General features: G+C 42.9%; 1 protein-coding gene across 2 annotated transcripts in view; it reads right to left on the minus strand.

Annotated features, from left to right (window-relative positions):
- The window catches only part of PDC (phosducin), a 28,119-nt gene extending 6,545 nt beyond the window's left edge, over positions 1-21,574 (minus strand). The window contains exons 1-4 of one of the 2 annotated variants that reach the window (XM_083620122.1): positions 21,493-21,574; positions 19,354-19,471; positions 13,786-13,856; positions 1,361-1,447 (exon numbers count right to left, since the gene is read on the minus strand). In XM_083620122.1, the coding sequence (XP_083476248.1) occupies positions 1,361-1,424 (64 nt within the window). In that variant the 5' untranslated portion in view covers positions 1,425-1,447; positions 13,786-13,856; positions 19,354-19,471; positions 21,493-21,574. Of the gene's footprint in view, positions 1-1,360; positions 1,448-10,831; positions 10,879-13,785; positions 13,857-19,353; positions 19,472-21,492 lie in introns of those variants that run through there. The other variant, XM_083620123.1, reaches the window with a different exon arrangement.
- Between the last annotated feature and the right edge of the window lie 380 nt (positions 21,575-21,954).

Here is a 21,954-nt window from a genome sequence, read left to right on the forward strand (position 1 = left end):
AACAATGGCTATTATACAGGAAAGTTCTAATGTGGAAGCAACCTTAGTAGAAAAAGGATCTGCTATGGACTAGGTACCAGAGTCTGGCTTTGTTTGATGGTTCTGTGTGAAGCCTGATGAATATATGTGTGAGAGAACTGGTCTCCCTCCTCACCTTCCCACCATCCCAGTATGTGAACATGAAAGCCCTAAGTATCTCAGCTTCTTCACAGGTGGAAATCTGTGAGGAAAGAATGGAGATGGAAGAACATGGGGAGTTCCATCCTCAGGAATAAAAGGAGACAGATCCATCTCAGCTTCCACATTGACTGTGAAACATTTGAGCAGAAGGAGAAGACTGGGCATACCTTTTGTTTGGCAATAGAGGGAGGTTGAGATTGCTCAGACATCATCCTGTCTTGAGTCAATTGCAGGGGCAGGGAGGGGAAGAATTTTGGCTTGGGCCAAGTGCTGTAAAGGATGTGCTTTGAATAAACCAAACTACAGTGGTACCTCGGTTTTCGAACGTAATCCGTTCCGGAAGACCGTTCAAGTTCTGAAACATTCGAAAACTGAAAACTCAATAGCTGACAGCTAGGCCTCAGGATCTTGCACTCAGCAGATGCCACGTGACATGTTTGATTTCCAAGGCGTGTTCGAAAACCGAAGCATTTACTTCCGGGTTTACGGCGTTCGAAAACCGAAATGTTCGTTAACGGAGACATTCGAAAACCGAGGTACCACTGTACCTGCCATAGCAGGCGAAGAATTAAGGCATTCTGCTGTGGAGATATTCCTTAGAAAGGTGACCTCCACTTGCAGAATACAGTGGTACCTCAGGTTAAGAACTTAATTCGTTCCGGAGATCCGTTCTCAACTCGAAACTGTTCTTAACCTGAGGTACCACTTTAGCTAATGGGGCCTCCTGCTGCCGCCGTGCAATTTCTGTTCTCATCCTGAAGCAAAGTTCTTAACCCGAGGTACTGTTTCTGGGTTAGCGGAGTCTGTAACCTGAAGCGTCTGTAACCTGAAGCGTCTGTAACCCGAGGTACCACTGTATATTAAACTTTATGTCCCCACTAATCTACCATTGATAAAGTCCTTCTCTTCCTCTGTCGAGTTCCTCATTGATGGGCCCTTGGTGCTTGATGTTTAACAATAGTTGAAATGATAGGCCTACTTTCTTCAGATTTACCTCATTCACATGTAGAGTGATGTATACCAGTGTCCCTTGCAATTTCCCAAAGCAATGAATATTCCTGAATACTTACTTAATAATGGGTCATAATCCATACAATATGTTTTTGTTGCTGTTACTATGGATACATAGTGCAAGAGACACATAAGAGACATTAGCCCACGAGTAACAAGGCTTTCTTACCTGTATGTATAGCTTCTGGTGCTTCAAGTTCCTCTTCCAAACTAAGCTCTTTTTGCCCTTCCATTGCCGTGATTGGATTGACAGACACTAACAGGATCAAGGAAGAAAACAGTAAACACACGGGCAGATGAGCTACATGCTTTCAGAGTCTGCTAACATGTACTTTTATGTTGTTACAGCTTTATAATTATTGCTCTCCTTATGAAATCATAATGAATAAGTCTCCTATTAACATCTCATAAAGTAAAAAAAAGAACACTATATCCAGTTTTTTAAAGGGGTTATTAAAAGAAGTCTAGACTAGAAGCTTGCTACAAACTATGTAGAATGTGATTAAAGGATGCAGGCTTCTCCCTGTGATGCGCCGTCATTTACTACAGATATTCCATGCTTTTCTGATCTATTATTATATATACACACTCGTAAACTTGACATCCAGGAAAGAAGGAAGTTAACTTTGGACATATTTAACTGCGAAGGACGGGGTGGTGCTGTGGGTTAAACCACAGAGCCTAGGACTTGCCGATCAGAAGGTCGGCGATTTGAATCCCCGCAATGGGGTGAGCTCCCGTTGGTCAGTCCCTGCTCCTGCCAACCTAGCAGTTCGAAAGCACGTCAAAGTGCAAGTAGATAAATAGGTACTACTCCGGCGTGGAGGTAAACGGCGTTTCCGTGTGCTGCTCTGGTTCGCCAGAAGCGGATTAGTTATGCTGGCCACATGACCCGGAAGCTGTACGCCGGCTCCCTCGGCCAATAAAGCGAGATGAGCGCCGCAACCCCAGAGTCGGTCACGACTGGACCTATGGGTCAGGAGTCCCTTTACCTTTACTTTTACCTAGGTGTGACTATGTATTTGTCTATATTTTTCTTCACTGAAAGTTGTTTGGAGACCTTTGGGTGACGAGCAACTGATAAGTTCAACAAACAAACAAACATTGATGCATTTCAACCCTGAGTTGACCACATATGATGTATACACCTCCAGGAACCACAGCTTCCCAAGTTTTTTAGAACTGTCTGGATGTCCTACAAACATTGCATTCAGCCCACAGTGACAAAGTAGGGGACCTGTCCTTTTCTATGACAGTACTCAAACCTTTTATCCGTTGCCTTGTGGGACGTCTTTGGGAGAAGTAAAGGCTAAGAAGTAAACCCTACAAAATTCTGGACTGGAGTCCTAAGACAGTTATATGTTGGCTTGTATGCCTCCTTCCAGCAACTCCTGCGGCCAAGCTGGTGCCAAATGTCTTGCTCTGCTTTCCTTCGGACCACATCAGCGAGGCCAAGAAGACCTCCGTACGTACCGCCCAGACTTGTGCCCCAGAGAGGTTACTCCCGTGCTTCTAACACAGCAAAAAACAACACGGGAGGCAGCAATTACGAGTTACCGGTCTCTGCAGCCACAGCTGGTGCTGTGATTCTCCAACTCTTTGACTTCAACCCCTGCAAGGGCACTCTGTTGTCTCTCGAGACAGATAGATGCCAACAACAAGAACTTGATCCTTTGATTTCATACGCAGCCAGTATTTTGGCCCTGTAAATGGTTGTATGTTTAGATTGGGGGCCAACCTAAGTCTTCAAAAATTAAAAAGGAGATTTTCAAAACAAGGAACTGGATGTATGTGTTGGACCACACCCAACCTGAATTTATTGAAAAGTCCCTTTGGCTTCAAAAAAGCATATTACTATTGAAAAGTGTGTTATTTTAGAGGGTCCTAGTGAATTAGTCTCAAGCTGTGAATGCAGAGCTGCTCTTTCTTTGCCCGGTGACAAAACTGGATAAAACACACAGCTCACATGGCAAATTCAGACCTCCCCAGCACTCTCTACCCTTGGCAGAGATGGAAGAGTCGGTTCACATTGGGAGCTACCTTGGCAACTTGCTTCTTTACTCCTTCCAAGTAATTTTAGTTTAAAGGTGAAGGAAGCAAGCATTCAGGTGCTCTTTTAGATGGTGTTGCGTGGTGGGAATTTCAAGAAGAAGTTGGGGGGGGGCAAACACCATAGAGGCTATGTCCCCTTAACCCCTTTAAAAGTAGAATCTTATCAACTTGGAATGAACAGACTCACCCTGTCTGGAAGCACCCTTGTTTATGTGCCATTGAGTTAAAAACACCACAGCTGCTCAGGGGCTAAATAGACCAAACAAGGCCACCACTTTGGTTTAATCACATCTTCCTCGCTTGAATATAAAGCAGTAGAGGGGATGCAGTTTTTCCACCACATGGTGCCCATCAGTGAGCAAGGAATAATTTTATCTCTGCATTTTGTCACTTCAAGCACTCTTTCCACCAGCTCACTCTGTAGGCGGTTATGTACCCTACTTTACAAAGATATTACTCAATTGGAAGGGCTGCCTGATCCAAGTCCTGTTTAAAGAGAAATAACCACCAGTCAGGAGAAGAAAGCCCTCAAACTGCCCAGCTACACCACAAGGTAAAGGTAAAGGACTCCTGGACGGTTAAGTCCAGTCAAAGGGGACTATGGGGTTGCGGTGCTCATCTCGCTTTAAGGCCGAGGGAGGTGGTGTTTGTCCACAGACAGCTTTGGAGGTCATGTGGCCAGCAGGACTAAACCGCTTCTGGTGCAACGCAACACCATGATGGAAACCAGAGCACCACACGGAAACACCGTTTACATTCCTGCCACAAGGGTACCTATTTATCTACTTGCACTGTTGTGCTTTCGAACTGCTAGGTTGGCAGGAGCTGGGACAGAGCAACGGGAGCTCACCCTGCTGCGGAGATTCGAACCGCTGACCTTCTGATCGGCAAGCCCAGGAGGCTCAGTGGTTTAGACCACAGCACCACCTGCGTTCCACTTAGTACCTGGAGAGCAGACCAACTAGGCGCACAGGTCTCCTGGTCACAGCCTGCACCACTAGGGGAAAATATTACGTTTCTATTTAAATTACAGTAATTATTTCTAAATTTGCAGCTTTAGGTATAAGTCAGCACATGCAAATTTTGTACAAATCTGTGTCCTCTTGTTTGGTGAGGTGTGAGTAACCTCTCCATCACCAGGCCAGCTCATAGCTGGCGCTAGAGAGGTGGACTGTGAGGAAAGCATCTCAAGTGATAGTGACTGGGAAAGTAGGCTTGTGTGTGTGTGTGTGTGTGTGTGTGAAAGTTCCCTGCCACACATTTGTACTGTTTTTATTGTAAAAAATCAGACGTCCCTCCTGTTTTATGAGCTAGCAGGGCAGACATATGAATGGCCAGCATTGCGATCCCTGTATCTTTCAGTTTGGTAAACCAAATAAATGTGGTTTAACATGAATTGCAAAAAAAAGTTTGCAGACAGTTAACGAGTGGTTTTGGAGACTTTTTCTGGTGTGTGGTTCTGAAGGTGAGACAATATTGCTATGTTTGAAATTAGAAATTAATTTGATTTGGGTTTTGTTCTGTTTGGCCTCCAGAGATATCCCAAGGAAGCAAAACTGGAACGGCAAGTATGAACAGGAATGACTGGCTAGCATCAAAAGAGACACGTATCTTGACTATGCAGCAAATTAATTACAGAAATATAGATTTACTACTTCCTTGAATTTTGCAAGGCCTGAGGGACTACAGGGCACCAGAGTAAAGCAAGGGAAGGGGGAATATCTCAGGGATGGAGCAGGTAAATTGCCTGCAAAATACCTCAGCTTCAGTCCCTGGCATCTACAAGTAGACCTGGGAAAGACTCTTCTTGCCTGAAAAAACACTGAGCTGAAGCTAGACAGTAGCCAACATGGTGCCCTTCAGATGTTGTTTGACTTCAACTCCCATCAGCCCCAGCCAGCATGGGATGGCCAATGACATTGGGAGTTGTAGTCCAGCAATGTCTGGCGGCCACTCATGTTACGGGGGATATATGGCTGCTACTAGCCCAGTCATAGGCAAACTCGGCCCTCCAGCCATTTTGGGACTACAACTCCCATCATCCCTAGCTAACAGGACCAGTGGTCAGGGATGATGGGAGTTGTAGTCCCAAAACATCTGGAGGGCCGAGTTTGCCTATGCCTGTACTAGCCTATATCTCTGTCCAAGATCTCCAGATTTACCATTTCCAAGGGTTTTTTTAAACTGGATTTTCTGCAGGATAATATAGGAAAATAATATGGGGCTTTATACTTTATCATGTATACTTTAAGCTGCATCGTTTTCTTACAGAGAAAACACTTGGATGTTGACAAACACACACTCCCCTCATGGAAAAACACATGAAATTTATAGCACATGCATCTTACAGCAGCAAATTCCCCTCCTTTGACAATGTTTGGTAAGGGTAATCGCCTGTATGCATACACAGCAAAATGCTTACATATATGATTGTTACATGTGGCAATCTCCACATGCACTGAAGTATCATGGGGAAAATATCTCTCCCCCCCCATATTTTTTACCCAAGAAGACATGGCCTCTAACCTTTCTCCAATGAAAAGAGGGACATCCTATTACATACCCTCTAATATTTCTCCGATGAAAATAGGGGCGTCTTAAGGTAAAGCAGGACATTCTGGGATCAAATCAGAAACTGGGACAGCTTTTTGTAAATCTGGGACTGTCCCTGGAAAACAGGGACACCTGGAGGGTCTGTTACACATTCTGCCAAAACAATTTTTATTTTTTTAGCCTAGTGGTTACTATATTTAGGCTATTCACGCAGCCTAAATATAGGGAACTGGGAACCAGCTTAATCACCCTAAAAGCACATAAGACAGTGATAACTATCTATTTCCCAACTGTTGAGGTCTAGAGCTTGTGAAAAATAAAAAATCGCATTCAGCTTTATTCCAGCAAACTTGGCACCAATTCCCCATTTTGGGTTGCGTGGCTCATGTTAGCTGTTACAAACACAAAATGTCTCTCCATACTGAAAACCGCGTGTTGCTCTGTAGTGGCCTGTTATCTCTGAAAATGTTGCAAGATGTGTTGGCATAAAAAAACCATACCAGATTAAAACCGGTCATATGATGGGAAGAAGATAAGTCAACCTGGGCTGGCTGACGCAGAACCCTGTCAGCCTCACTTTAGTTCACTGGGGTTGATGAGAGGGTTAGTGGATTTACTCAAGTCTATCCTCTTTAGCAGAGTTAATGCAGTTCCTTCTTTGGAATGATGGAAACATTTGAAATGCACTCAGGTCAAAATTTCACTCGACATTAAAAGTTATGTGAACTCGGCCAACAAAGTTGAAAGTGATTATTTTGGCATTAGTGGCAGCAAGAACAACAACATAGAACCTCCGTTTTCTGCGGCTTCGCAATATTAACCAGCTTCTTATCCCAGTTACCATTGTCTCTCTCCCACCGTTTTAACATGTCAGGCAAATAGGTGTCCTGTGAATTTAGTTTAGTGTTGTTTAAACTCGTCAGAACTTTTGGAAGCATATCAACGAATCTTAAGCAAGAGCAGCAAGTTTAATGGGTAATGGTAGAAGCTCTTCCATGAAAGAAATTCTAAGTCTAATTCTAAGACTATTTATGTATGCAACCACAGCTGCGTGGATGTTATTGGCCCAGAGATGGAAAGAAAATAAATTCCCTACCAGAGAAGAATGGCAGATCAATTTGATGGATTATGCCAAAATGGCTAAAATGACTGGAAGAATCAGAAACCAGGAAGATTTTAATAAGGAATGGGGAAAAATGATAACTTATCTTAAAAACCATTGTAAACAGTAAAAATAATTAGTGGGACTGGAATAACACTTGTAGTTTAATGGTGAATTTTGGACACAATTGAGAAGTAAAAGATTTGGATTATTATAAAAGATGCAGGAGGAAATCATTAACAATAGGACCCACAAAGGGAAGGAAGAAAGTCCAATAGATTCTTTGGAATCTTGTTTCTATGTTGTATGTTTGATATGTGTTATGTACTGAGTTGAATAGGATCCAAACTGCAGCAGTCTGATTGGTCCTAGAACAATAGGATCCAAAAGGCAGCAGTCTGATTGGTCCTAGAACAATAGGATTCAGAATGCAGCAGTCTGATTGGTCCTAGAACAATGCAGCAGTATGATTGGTTGGCAGGAACCACCCAATCATGCTCCAGATAGAAGTGAATCCACAACCTGATTGGCTTACAGTAGAATTCCGGAATTAGCCAATCATGTGCAGCCCATTGTGTAAATAATGTATATAAAGCAGATACCTTGAGAGGACTTTCATTCATTCCTCCTCACCACTATGAGCTGAATAAAGAGCATGAAATCACTTTGCGACTCTGAGTATATTTCAATATGCAACTGTAAAATTTTAATGTGAAAAACCATATATGTATGTATGTTCTCAGTGACACTGCAAACCAGGAAAAATAATAACTCTGAGTCTTCACTTATAACCTGCAACCAGTTGGGATGTCAGTGCAGGCTAACTCCCAGCTTACACAGCAGAACTGCAAACTGACCTGGCTAATATTTCATGTGAACTGAGTGTGTACTCAGAACTAATCCCAGAATCCTCAGCAACATGCAAGAATTCTGTTGGAGATTTTCAATCTTTGGTTCTCACTAAAGATTGGTATATGTGAAAAGGGTTTACTGAGAGTAGAAAGCTTGAAAGTCAATGAATTAGTTGCATGCGTATCAAAAGATTTTTGATGTCTGTCCCTGGAGACCTTTGAACAAAGGAAGTTGGTTCTAATAATGGAACGAATAACTGTTTTTCCATTAGATCTCATCAGACTCTCAAAGATATATTGGGTTAGAATTCAGGGAATGGTGAATCTATCAATTTCCATTTTTCTCAGTTTCTCAATATTAAGTTGAGCTGTCCACATTTTCCACATCAGATTGTCATTTTTTAAAAAAAACTCATCATGAAAATTCACCCACATTTTAGTGGTAATTTTTCCTAATATAAACATTTGTGTGAATTTTTCATAATATACACATTTCTGCATAGCAATGCTCCCTAATATAATGGATTTTGTATGCTATTGTAATTATTATTTGCATTTTTATGCACACTTTACCCTGGTATGTGTATTTTTGTACTTATTACTGGAGAATGGCATTGCAAAATTTGGAGAAGTGGGAATATCGGAGGATGCCTGTATTTCAGTTCACATACTGTTTCAGAAAATGGGAATCAGGCAGGTTTGTTTTTAAATGCGAACTGAGTTGAATTCTGCCCCACCCTCACCCACAATCCCTAGGCTAAATGCAGATATTCCATAAGTGGAATTTGACTCACACAAAGGCAGTTCCCAGTACTGATTCTCTGCTCCCTCTGCCAACCCCTGAACCCACAAAAATCTGATTTATCATTATGAGGATGCGCCTAGCCCCACGTACTCTCCCTAACTTCTGGCATATCTGGGGGGAGGATATTTGACGGTTTGACGAACCACATCTTGTCGCCTTGCTATGTTTGAATCTGAACGAACTGTGGCTAGTCTTAATTATGGTTAGCAGAAACAAACCAATTGCAAACCATGGATTATGAAGCTGGCTTGATTTAACTAACTCTAGTTAAGATTAACAGCAGCCAATAATAATAATAACAATACTTTGGAAGCAGTCCAGATGGGTGGGGTATTATTATTAATTATTATTATTATTTATACTCTGCCCATCTGGCTGGGTTTCCCCAGCCACTCTGGCCAGCTCCCAACAGAATATTAAAAACATGATAAAACATCAGACATTAAAAACTTACCTAAACAGGGCTGCCTTCAGGTAGTTGTTTATTCCCTTGACATTGGATGGGAGGGCGTTCCACAGGGCGGGTGCCACTCCCGAGAAGGCCCTCTGCCTGGTTCCCTGTAACCTCACTTTTTGCAGTGAGAGAACTGCCAGAAGGCCCTTAAATGTAAAATGTGTGATGATCTCTGTCAACAATTTTTAGACCATCTATGTATTCCAACATGGAAACCAGAGACAGAGGTTATACACTTCTTATTACAGTGGAGAGACCAGGAGCTCACCAAGACAGTAGCTAAGTTCCTCTATTTGATTTTTTGTCGCCAAAGTACGCTACAGGATCCTGCCCTTGATGGAGACCCACAGAGATGAAATGGATTGCTCGCCTCTTCTTCCCTTTGGCAAATCTCTTCTTCTCCCTTTGGAGACGAGATCGCCCTGGTCTATTTATTCTGAATGTTTGTAAGTGATGCCAATAAAGGTATGATGATGATGATGATGATGATGAGAAGGCCCTCGGAGCCGGACTTCAGTGTCTGGGCTGAACGATGGGGGTGGAGACACTCCTTCAGCTATACTAGGTTTGTACATGGTGCTAAACAGTGGTCGGTTGAACGTAAGAATGCAAGATGAGCATCCTGGATCAGGCCAACGGCACACCCCAGTCCAAAATCCTGTTGTCACAGTGGCCAACCAGATGTCCATGAGAAGCTTGCATGAGCGCAACAGCACTTTGCCAACCTGAAGTTCCCAGCAACCATAACTGGGTATGTAATCCCTTTGACAGTAGAGGTAGTAGTCATTGATAGGCTTTTCCATGAGTAGGCCTAATCCACTTTTTAAGGCATCCAAATTGTTGGCCATCACTGCCTCTTGTGGGACCAAGTTCCATAGTTCCATTATGTACTGTGTGAAGAAGTAATTTCTTTTATTTGTACCGTATTTCCCACATTTGTTGGATGTCCATGTGTTACGTAAAGGTAGAGGTAAAGGGACCCCTGACCATTAGGTCCAGTCATGGCCGACTCTGGGGTTGCAGCGCTCATCTCGCTTTATTGGCCGAGAGAGCTGGCGTACAGCTTCCGGGTCATGTGGCCAGCATGACCAAGTCGCTTCTGGTGAACCAGAGCAGCGCATGGAAACGCCGTTTACCTTCCCGCTGGAGTGGTACCTATTTATCTACTTGCACTTTGATGTGCTTTTGAACTGCTAGGTTGGCAGGAGCAGGGACCGAGCAACGGGAGCTCACCCCGTCGCGGGGATTCAAACTGCTGAACTTCCGATCGGCAAGCTGAAGAGACTCTGTGGTTTAACCCACAGCGCCACCCGCATCTATCCACTTCCTCCATGCCATGCCATGCATTCTTTCATAAATGTCTATCATATCACATCTTATTTGCCTTATCTCTAAACCAAAAAGGTGCCAAACACTACGACTGTTCTGCACAGGTAAGTCACTCCATCCCATTGAACATTTTGATGGTCCTTTCCTGAACCTTTCCCCTGCAACTCTACAATATCCTCTCTGAGGTAAGGCACCAAAACTGCACATGGTATTCCAAATGTGGTCACACCATAGATCTGTATAATGGTTTCATCAGCCGTTTTATTTTCTATTTCTTTCCTAATGCATGGAATTGGCATGGAATTCACCTGAAGGAGGGTCTCCACCCCCATTGTTCAGCCCGGACACTGAGGTCCAGTGCCGAGGGCCGTCTGGCGGTTCCCTCCCTGTGAGAAGTGAGGTTACAGGGAACCAGGCAGAGGGCCTTCTCCACAGTGGTGCCCGCCCTGTGGAACGCCCTCCCTTCAGATGTCAAGGAAATTGTTTATTACTACCTGACTTTTAGAAGGCATCTGAAGGCAGCCCTCTTTAGGGAAGTTTTTCATGTTTGAAGTTTTATTCTGTTTTTAATGTTCTGTTGAAAGCCGCCCAGAGTGGCTGGGGAAATCCAGCAAGATGGGCGGGGTATAAATAAATAAATAAATAATAATAATAAAAATATTCACAGCTGCTAAACACTGGGTTGGCATCCATCTGGTATCCGCTGCCAACCTATTCGGTCATTGTCAGTTCTGGGTCCCTGAGCATATATGTGAAATTAAGACATTTTTGTCCCAACATCCATCACTTCACACTGAGCCACATTCACCATTTTACTACCCATTCACTCAGTTTGGAAAGGCCCTTTTGGAACTCTTCACAATCTGTTTTGGCTTTAACAGCAATGACGAATTTAGTATCATCAGCAAATGTGGCCATCTCACTGTCCACTCCTAACTATATGCATTTCCCAAACTTGGATCTCCAGCTGTTTTTGGACTACAACTCCCATCACCCAAAGCTAGCAGGATCAGAGATCAGGGATGATGAGAACTGAAGTCCCAAAACAGCTGAAGGCCCAAGTTTGGGAAACCCTGCTCTAGATCATTTGTGAAGAAGTTAAAACTTACAGGTCCAAATACCACTCTTTGGGTACCACTCTACTTTCTACATCCCTCTATCAGGAGAAGAAGAAGAAGAGTTTGGATTTGATATCCCGCTTTATCACTACCCGAAGGAGTCTCAAAGCGGCTAACATTCTCCTTTCCCTTCCTCCCCCACAACAAACACTCTGTGAGGTGAGTGGGGCTGAGAGACTTCAGAGAAGCGTGACTAGCCCAAGGTCACCCAGCAGCTGCATGTGGAGAAGCGGAGACACAAACCCGGTTCACCAGATTACGAGTCTACTGCTATTAACCACTACACCACACTGGCTCTCAAACTGCCCTTTTATTCCTCCTCTCTGCTTCCCACTTCTTTACCAGTTCCTGATCCACATGAGAACCTCTCCTCTTATCCCACGACTGCTAAACTTACTCAGGAGCCTTACCATGTCAAAAGCTTTTTCAAAACCTAAGTATACTATGTCAATCTCTATCTATTGTTGCTGTCGTTAGCATCTGTCTGTCTCAGGAGATGATGGAAGAATGTGTCTTTGAGGGGTAAAGTCAAACCATTGGAGAGTTACAGCACCTGCTGTGGCTGTAGAGACCGACATGGGAGAGACATGTTTTATTGCAGGTAGGGCAGATGAAGATGTCCAGATTTGCTTGTTGAAACTATTGAAGAAACTTAATAAGCATGTAAGACAAGATTTGCCCTCGCAAATAACAGGTTAGGAATTGCCCAAGAAAGATGTTAAATTATTTTTGTATGCCACAACTGCGGCTCGTATTTTGTTGCTGAAAAGTGGAAAACCCAAGAAATACCAACAGTAGAAGAATGGCAGATGAAGATGATGGATTTTTCTGAGCTAGCCGACCTAACTGGAAGAGTCCGCGACCAGAAGGAGGAGGAATATCAGGAAGAATGGAATAAATTTAATGATTATTTAGCTAAATTTGTTATGTCAAACTAGCTGGAAATAGTTTCCAGATATTTAAAGGGCTTAGGATTGTATTTACGTTAAATGATAAAATAATATGTTCAATACTATAAGGAGAAGATTTAAAGATGTTAATGTTCAAGTTAAAGTTTATAAAAATTGGGATTTGGAAAACAGTTATAAGGATATGCAATGAAATTCAACCAAGGGGAAATGAGGAAGTCGCTTTACAAAGTTAATAACTGTTATTTTTAATAAGCTTATGATTTATGTTTGTTATGTTTGCTATGTTTGTTTGTTTTGTGTGTTTGTTTGTCGATAATATTGTAAAAACCAATAAAATTTTTGGAGAAAAAAAAAAGGAAGATTTGCCCTCGCAGAAGTCAGGCTGGTTCTGCTTTAGCAAGGTGTGTTCTTCTATCTGCTTGGTTATTTTATCTTTAACAATAATTTTCCCAGGACAGGAGTGAAAGCTTCTAATCTGCTCCTTGTGGTGACACCAACGAGAGGATGGGAGGGAGAAGAAACACAGGAGCCCTGATGCACAGACACATGACAATTAACTATTATTAACCTGCTACTTTTTACAGTAAGGTTCAATTTTTATAAATGCTTCCAAATGTCAGTTAAATTAGCATTATCAGTATTACATCTACATTAAATATTAGGAGACTTGATACATTTTGCTGTGTATAAATAAATTCTCTTTGACATTAAGACAGATTGAAGCATAGTGTTCTGTTTTTCTGCTTATGTGCAGAAAAACGGCATGGAAATGTTAAGGTAAATATACATAAAATAGTTTCCTCTGCGTTTAAATCTATCAAAACTTTTTTTGAGACAAATCTTTGGTTTTTGATTATTCTTTAATAATCTGTTAAAAATGGACAGCACCCTATTTTCCCTTTAATTATGCAAAACCTTATCATTTTAAACTCATTTGGTTGAAAATCATGAAAAAACCACAGAACCTTTTATTTTACAGTGAAATAACTTTTTTATATGAGATCACCAAATGCCCATGTCTTTAAATCATTCATTCTAATTTAAGCTTCTCTGGCCCAAAATGAAAAAAATGTTGCATGTTATAGGACCAATTTTACTGTTGAATAATAACAAAGACAAAAAGATGAGAGCTTAAGAAAAAGTAATATGTAAAAGAAAGAAAATAAGTAAGTAATAGAAGCGAAAAAGCATTAAAACAGACTTTAAAAGTCATGCAGTGTCGTAAAAAATGAATAATAGATCGTAATAACCATTGGAATCCAGAATATATATCTTAATTCCTCACTTTTGTGATTCTATGCCTTTTAAAATCTGTGTTAGTATTTCTCCTTTCAATTTCTTTTTTTTCTTTTTCGCAGTTTTCCTTTTGTTTTCTCTTGCATTTTTATGTATCAACAAGGACGGAACAAGCGTACTCACATTACGCCAGATCCAAAGATACGCTGCCGCTATGCCCGCAGACCAGCCACTAAATCCAGTGTGTGCCCAGCCTGCAAAGGGGGTGGGGAAACAAACATAAAATAAGTATTTTTAATATATATATAAATGGTTGAAAAGCAACAGCTAAACACGCTCCTGGCATCTTCAATACTCACCAAGCAGGGACTGTGTGGTCAGTGCAACCCATAGAGGGTGGTAGCCAATGTATTCACAATGGTTGTGGCATTCCCCCAGCACATCCTCACACATCCCATCAAAGAGGACACCACAGCACTCCCAGTAGCCCCAGTAGCCCAGACAGCAAAACTCCCAGTCCTTCCAGTACCTAGACATCCCTGAGAACTCTACAGGCAGGGCATCATATCTCCTTATGTTCCTCTCCATCACAGTTTTGGAACTCATGAAGGGGGAAGGAAGGAGAAGATGGATACACATAGCTCCTTGGACAGAATTCAACAACCATCTAAAGGTAAAAAGGTAAAGAACCCCTGGGCAGTTAAGTCCAGTCAAAGGTGACCATGTGATTGTGGTGCTCATCTCGCTTTCAGGATGAGGGAGCCGCCATTTGCCCACAAACAGCTTTCCAGGTCATGTGGCCAGCATGACTAAACTGCTTCTGGCACAATGGGACACCGTGATAGAAACCAGAGTGTACGAAAATGCCTTTTGCCTTCCTACCACAGTGGTACCTATTTATCTACTAGCACTGGCGTGCTTTCGAACTGCTAGGTTGGCAGGAGATGGGACAGAACAATGGGAGCTCACCCTGTCACAGGGATTTGAACTGCCGACCTTCTGATCGGCAAGCCCAAGAGGCTCAGTGCTTTAGACCACAGCGCCACCCGCAACAACCATCTATGGAGGGCCAAAGAAAGGATTCAGGACACCCAGCAATGTCCGTCACAGTCATACACTGGCAGCAAAAACCTCCAGTGGCTCACTGCTGCCGTCTCAGTATGCTAACCTCCCACTCCTGCTAGCTCAATGGCTATTTGCCTTAAAAACCTATCCATTGAATATTAATTTAATGCCACGCCTGGTTTGCCGTCACTGCTCCCATTTTTAGCTTTGCTAAAACTTTCCTAGTGTATTTCCAAGGTTGTCCATCTTCAGGGTTCCCCTTGTTCCCCTTGTTCTTGTTTTTACGCAAGATGAGCCGTCCGGGGTGTTCCACTTACGGAGAAAGGTGTGGTTTCTCTGCCTCCCCTCCCTTGCTCTGGTTTATGTTTATTTTTAAAAGCTGAGGGTTAAAAAAAGTAAAACGAGTCAATTAATATTTAAAACTGCTTTGGGCTTTCACCACTGAATGGAAAACCACGAGACTTAACTTCTCTGCTCAAGGACATTTGTTTCCTTTTTAATTAATTCTAAATTTAATCCTGCTTTCTAAATTTAGTCTCGAGAAAGACACAAGAATAGCCCCAGAGGGCATGGGTTAAATTAGGTCTTACGGAATCGCCTGATAATGCAGTTTTGAACACCTTGTGGGCAGGTAAAGGAGTTAGTTAAAATTCCAAGATGGCTTAAAAAACACACAAAACCATTAGGTAATTACTCAGCAGAAAAGTAGGGTGCCTAATTATCTTATGTTGATAAGTAGGGAATAATGAGTGCCATCTTAATATTTTCTGAATTCATTTTAATAATAGTTTTTATATGCCACATCCAAACATTGCAGCATTGAGTCATTGGCTCATGTGCTTCTGGCTTGCACTGTTTATAAAGATTTGAGGAGTGAGGTTATTACCCCTCTACTATTGTCCATTCCAGGTCGCTCAACTATTCCTACTGTGTCCTTTCTTTTAGCAAATCAAGATGATCAGGTGACAGCAAAAACTGCAAGGTGGGGGCAATTAGAATAAGATCTATTATTGGATTATTGATGTAAACCCCCAAAATGTATTTTCTATAGTTAAGTTTTTACCTCTGTGTTCAGTCCATTCTATTTTATTTTATTGCTATGGCTAGTGGCCGATGCAAATAATTAAAAAGAAAACGTTGGGATTATTCCAGAATCTGGAAATGTAGATCCCAAAGGCAATTTCTAGGAGCCAAGCATTTTGTATTTGGGATTTTGAACATCTACAATCCTTTGCATCTGAGACCAGGTGAGAAAGAGACGTTCCTGTTTTTTATTTTTGGCCAAAGTTCCCCAGTTATTCTCCAAAGAGACACCAAGCATTAGTCATGTTCTCTTTTTTGATAATGGTAATGTACTCTCTGCTGTATTGGATCGCAAGTCATTTCGCTGGAAGACAGATACAAATATTCTCAGATTTGAAAGTGGTCTTAGATATTGTTGTCCATGTTTGCACACTCCTCCCATCCCTGTTGTATGTTTTTGTGAGGCTTTAAAACCTACAAATCCAGCTTGTGCAGAAAAGAGAGTGGAACAGAAGAAATGTTACAGTGAATATATACAATTTAGCATAGCAAAGTGTTTGTTGTTGTTGTTTAGTCGTTTAGTTGTGTCCGACCCTTCGTGACCCCATGGACCAGAGCATGCCAAAGAGTTTACTGATTACAAAAACGTTCTTGCAAACATTTGAGAGCATAGATTTGCAAGAACGTTTTTGTAATCAATAAACTCTTTGCTGTTTCACCAATTTTGTTCAGGTCTCTGACCCACTTCGAACATCAAACAAATGCTGTCAAACACCTGACAAACTTTGTCCAAAAACAAAGATTAATAACCCCAGCTTTTGGACATACACCAGTGAATAGTGTCAAGTCGCACTGAGGGAACTGTTAACATCCACAACGTACACCAAATTTGTCTGGGAATTTTGATATCTGGCAAATCTCAGACAACTACTGACAACTACATCTCTCTGGATGTAAATTCCAAAAGCAAAACACACACAAACACAAAACTGAATTGGAGATTAAAGGCTTTATAATTAGCAAGAAGCAAATATATGAATCCCATGCACTTAGATTCTAGGGTTAAGCTGTCATTGACCTAACTGGGGCAGAATCAGGTTCCTCTTCTGAGGCAAGTTCTTTAATTACTGTGTATAGCAGATGACCATCTGCTGCCTTTGGTAGCTGTTGCTTGTGGTTTTGTAACACTCCAAGAAATGCAGCAGCGCCGACCTAACAAACCAGGCCACAGCAAACAAAGATTTGTATAAATAAAAGCATATCAGACTTTTATAATTGCAACGTAATTTTATATCAGTGGCTCAGCGGATCGAAAATTGTGCAAACATTACATGACCAGGAGGTGACAGCCCCAGCCCCTAGGGATCATAAGGAAGGAATAAAGACTCTGACAACGTTATAGGGAATTAAAATTAGGCCACAACTTTATTAAACTTCTGAATATAGGAAGACCTTGGCTTAGGACTTGGGCGCGTATCCCTCCCAGCCCCCCAGCCGGGGGGAACTGGGGCTCATCAGGGTAAATGGGATATGGGGGTGCTCTGCAAGACATAAGTGAAGCAGGCAGCCCAGCCCATATCCCCACACGCAGGGTAGTTCACTGACAACCTTTCCGTGTATGGCCAGTGACACCCATTATATATCACCCCTTTAAGAGGGGACCCTGGAATCGCCATCGCAGGGGGGTGAGTCACCACTTCACGCCCACCCCCATTATAGGGAAGAAAAGACTAAAGGATTCCACCCAAGGCCATAACCGCCAAAGTTGTGACAAATTGCTACGGGGAAGACAAAACCTGCCAATGCAGGAAAATTTCTTCCCAGTCCTTCAACAGCAACCAGTCAAAGACTGTAACAGCGCCCGCTAAACAGGAAGAAAAAGTTAACCTGTAAGCAAGAAAACATTACACTAAGGGAGGGTAGGGAGGGTGAATCTCCAGAGCCGACTGCCTGGCTACTGTCGGCTCCACCCCCTATTTATAAATGGGGCTGGCCCCACCTCCCAGCAAGAAACTGAGGCTGGGCGTGGACCTCCAGAAATTAGTTTATGTAAAATGTGCAGGGATTTATGGTATGCAAAATGAACCATGGAAAGAGAAGAAGGGAAGTCATTGATATTTTAAGGGTGTTTAAATGAGTATTTAAAATCGCAAAACAAAAAAAATCACACACACACAAACAAACACAAGATCAAACACAAAATATATAATAAAAACAAGAACAAACCAAACCAATAACATCCCTCCCACAAACACATTTAAAAAGACATGGGATGTTAGCCAAAAGCCTGGTTGAGGGGGAAGGTTTTCACCTGGCACCTAAAGATGTATAAGGAAGGTGCCAGCCAAACCTCCCTGCGAAGACCATTCCACAAATGGGGAGCCACTACAGAAAAGGCCCTTGTGTTGCCACCCTCCGGACCTCTTGTAGAGGAGACACACAAAGAAGGGCCTCAGAGGATGATCACAGAGTCCGGGAAGGTTTATACGGAAAGTGGTGGTCCTTGAGGTTACCTTGGGAGTTACCGTATTTTTCGCTCTATAGGACGCACTTTTCCCCTCCAAAAATGAAGGGGAAATGTGTGTGCGTCCTTTAGGGCGAATGCAGGCTTTCGCTGAAGCCTGCAGAGTGAGAGGGGAGAGCCCCAGCGCCAGCCCCGCAAGCTCCGGGGACAGTGGGGAGGCGCAGCGCGTCTCCCCGCTGTCCCTGAACCTGGTCTGAGGGCGGGCGGCAGGGAGAAGAGTGCTTCTCCCCGCTGCCGGCACCACAAGCGCCTGGGGGGGAAATAATTTTTTCCCCTTTATTTCCCCCCCCAAAAAACTTGATGCGTCCTATGGGCCGGTGCGTCCTATGGGGCGAAAAATACGGTACTTCCAACGTTAACACACAATGGATTGAATGGCCAATTGGTAAACTCGGCTTTCCCGGTGCTCTTGCTAAGAATTTGCTTTCACTTAAAACTCTTACCGTCTTTCAGTGATCCAGCTTCCAAGTCAATGTGCTTTGTGAGCAAGGATGGTAGGTGTTTGTGTGGGAAGGGGCAGCCGAGCTGCCTTTTAAGTGACTGGATTTCCTACCCTATATCTTTCATCCTATGCAAATACAACCAAAAACATCCGCAGCTTGCTCCTAGTAGAAAGACCCATCAACCTAAAGATTTATAAGTTTTGGGAGTAAATGGTAAAAAAAAGGTAAAGGACCCCTGGACGGTTAAGTCCAGTCAAAGGCGACTATGGGGTTACAACTCTCATCTCGCTTTCAGGCCGAGGGAGCCGGCGTTTGTCTGTAGACAGCTTTCCGGGTCATGTGGCCAGCAGGACTAAACCGCTTCTGGCGCAACGGGACACCATGACGGAAACCAGAACGCAAGGAAACACCGTTTACCTTCCTGCCGCACCAGTACCTATCTATCTACTAGCACTGGTGTGCTTTCAAACTGCTAGGTTGGCAGGAGCTGGGACAGAGCAACAGGAGCTCACTCCCTTGCCAGGATTCAAACCGCCGACCTTCTGATCGGCAAACCCAAGAGGCTCCGTGGTTTAGACCACCCTGGGCGCAACAATAAGTTCTCCTCTTCCCCTTCTTAAAACACTTTCTAAAGACTATGTAGATTGGCAGAAGTGTACAGTACAAGTGAATTAAAAACAACATAAAGGAATCTACCTTGTCAGCTCAGGTGCTCGGCTCCCGGTTTCTCCAGTGTAACCACCAACGTCCTTGATTGGTTGACGCTCAGGCAAATGTGGCTCCTCAGCTGCCTTCTCCTCAAAGATAGAAAGATCTGGAGAGGAGATTGAGGCTTCAGGATCATGATGACCCTAACAGAAATAGCTCTGTACAGGTAAGAGGATTACTATAAAGGAATTAGCAAATTCTGTTAATTAGCGTGGACCAATGAAATGTCAGGCTTCCCAAAGGTTTAAAGGATTTGATACATAGATATAATTGAGAAGAAAACAGAGGGAGGGTGGGGGAAGAGAGAAAAGAAAGAGCCAGTCATAGTTGTGAATGGGATCTAAATATTGTGGTCAGTTCTTCCACAAGGCATCACTAGCAGGAAAAATTCGAGGAGGAAACTTCAGGTGTTTGAAGAAAGTTTTAATACCTTTCAGAATAATATTTTTCAAGGAGCATGGTTTACGTGGCAATTCTCACCAAGTGGATGAGTTTTGCTGTAATGGTGTTTCCTCTTTTTTTCCTACCCCAACCGACAGATGGATAAAATGCCCCGTTGTCTGTAGAAATAGAAATAAACATATCTTCCTAATTGTACCACTATTTAGTGTTTTCTCATTCAGACTGAGCAAAAGTCACAGTGGTATGCTGTGTTTGTTCCTACTCTGGCAAGCTTAACACCAGCTGTACCATTTTGTCCCAAGCTCTTTGCCATATTTCAGAAAACCTTTTTGTCTTTCTGCCCTTTAGGGTATACTATGTGCAGTCCTGCACAGTGTACAATCTAGCCTCAGGAGAGGTTGGCAATGAGTCTCATATTTTGAGCCAGGGGATGAGAACATGTCCTCATAACTGGCTTGCAAGATTTCTATCCATAATATTCCTTTGCAGCCATATAAACTGTGATGGGGAATTCTTTTTGCTCCTTTTAGTCCTGCAGAGGCTTGTTTTTATCATGGCGCTGTGGGTTAAACCACAGAGCCTAGGACTTGCCAATCAGAAGGTCTGCGGTTCGAATCCCCGCGATGGGGTGAGCTCCCGTTGCTCGGTCCCTGCTCCTGCCAACCTAGCAGTTTGAAAGCACGTCAAAGTGCAAGTAGATAAATAGGTACCGCTCTGGCGGGAAGGTAAACGGCGTTTCCGTGCGCTGCTCTGGTTTGCCAGAAGTGGCTTAGTCATGTTGGCCACATGACCTGGAAGCTGTACGCCGACTCCCTCAGCCAATAAAGCGAGAGGAGCGCTGCAACCGCAGAGTCGTCCACGACTGGACCTAATGGTCAGGGGTCCCTTTACCTTATAAGACCCTGGGAGATACTTTTTATATAATATGTTGGGAAGCAGCATACACATAGCCACCATCTTTATTCTACATCTGTTCTGCTGTTTCTTAGGAAATACTGTGTTTTGATGCACTTTTCCCCAAACCAGCTTTGGACCAAATTGAGGAATGGGGTGAATTAGCTGCATCTTAAGCCAGTACTGTGTAACCACTAATAGTCCCAGAAGACAATGCAAACGGTTCTATATGGTGAAGTTTTGCTTTCATTTTTAACATTTCACTGTGGTCAGATTGCTAATAAAATACTGTAGTTGTATACAGGAAACTATCCATTAACAGTTCAGCTTGCCCATTTCAGTGTGTTCTTCCTAAAGAGCTGTTTTTAGAGCTTAACCCTACTTTCTGAAACAGCTAATTTAATCCAGCTAATTGCTGATTATAAACAGTACAAATATTAATTTAGCTCTTGGGTACATCCCTTTGGGTTCCTTGAGCTTTGCGATGGAAGAAACAAGTAGTACATTTTTTTCTGTCATGAGCTGCTATTGCTGTGAATTTATCTCTTTCAGAATGGCATCATTCTCTTCTCCCAAAGTAGTGTGGTGCCTTTTTGGGAGGCCTGGCTTTAAATTTAGCTTTTTTGGGGGTGGGGGTATATAAAAATTGACTCTCCGGTATTATAAACCTTTGTCTTCCTTTGTACTTTAAGGTTTAGGTGCCTCCGTGGAGATGTTGCAGACAAAGAAATTAGAAGTTCCAAAATGCTCCATACAGTAGTTTTCTCGCCAGGCCACGAGGCAACCCAGTTCCTTATAAATACATGAAATGAATGAAAAATATTGCGTTACACTGTGGACAAATACAGTTCTGCGTAGTTTGCTTTGTACATGAATGCATATTATTTCATCTCCTAGATGGCCTTCCTGCCAGTAGGGGATGCTCTTTTTCTTTGAGAAGCTGTGTTCAGAGTAAAGTATTAAAAACAACACATGGTTAAGGGTTTCTTCATATGGTATAGGTCTCTGTATACCATATTCTAGGGGACGTGGGTGGCGCTGTGGTCCAAACCACTATGCCTCTTGGGCTTGCTGATCAGAAGGTTGGCTGTTCGAATCCCTGCGATGGAGTGAGCTCCCATTGCTCTGTACCAGCTCCTGCCAACCTAGCAGTTCAAAAGCACACCAGTACAAGTAGATAAATAGGTACCACTGCGGCGGGAATGTAAACGGTGTTTCTGTGCACTCTGGTTTCCGTTACGGTGTCCCGTTGCACCAGAAGCGGTTTAGTCCTGCTGGCCACATGATCCAGAA

The sequence above is a fragment of the Podarcis filfolensis genome, assembly GCF_964270895.1.
Source record: "Podarcis filfolensis genome assembly, chromosome: 6".
NCBI lineage: Eukaryota > Metazoa > Chordata > Lepidosauria > Squamata > Lacertidae > Podarcis > Podarcis filfolensis.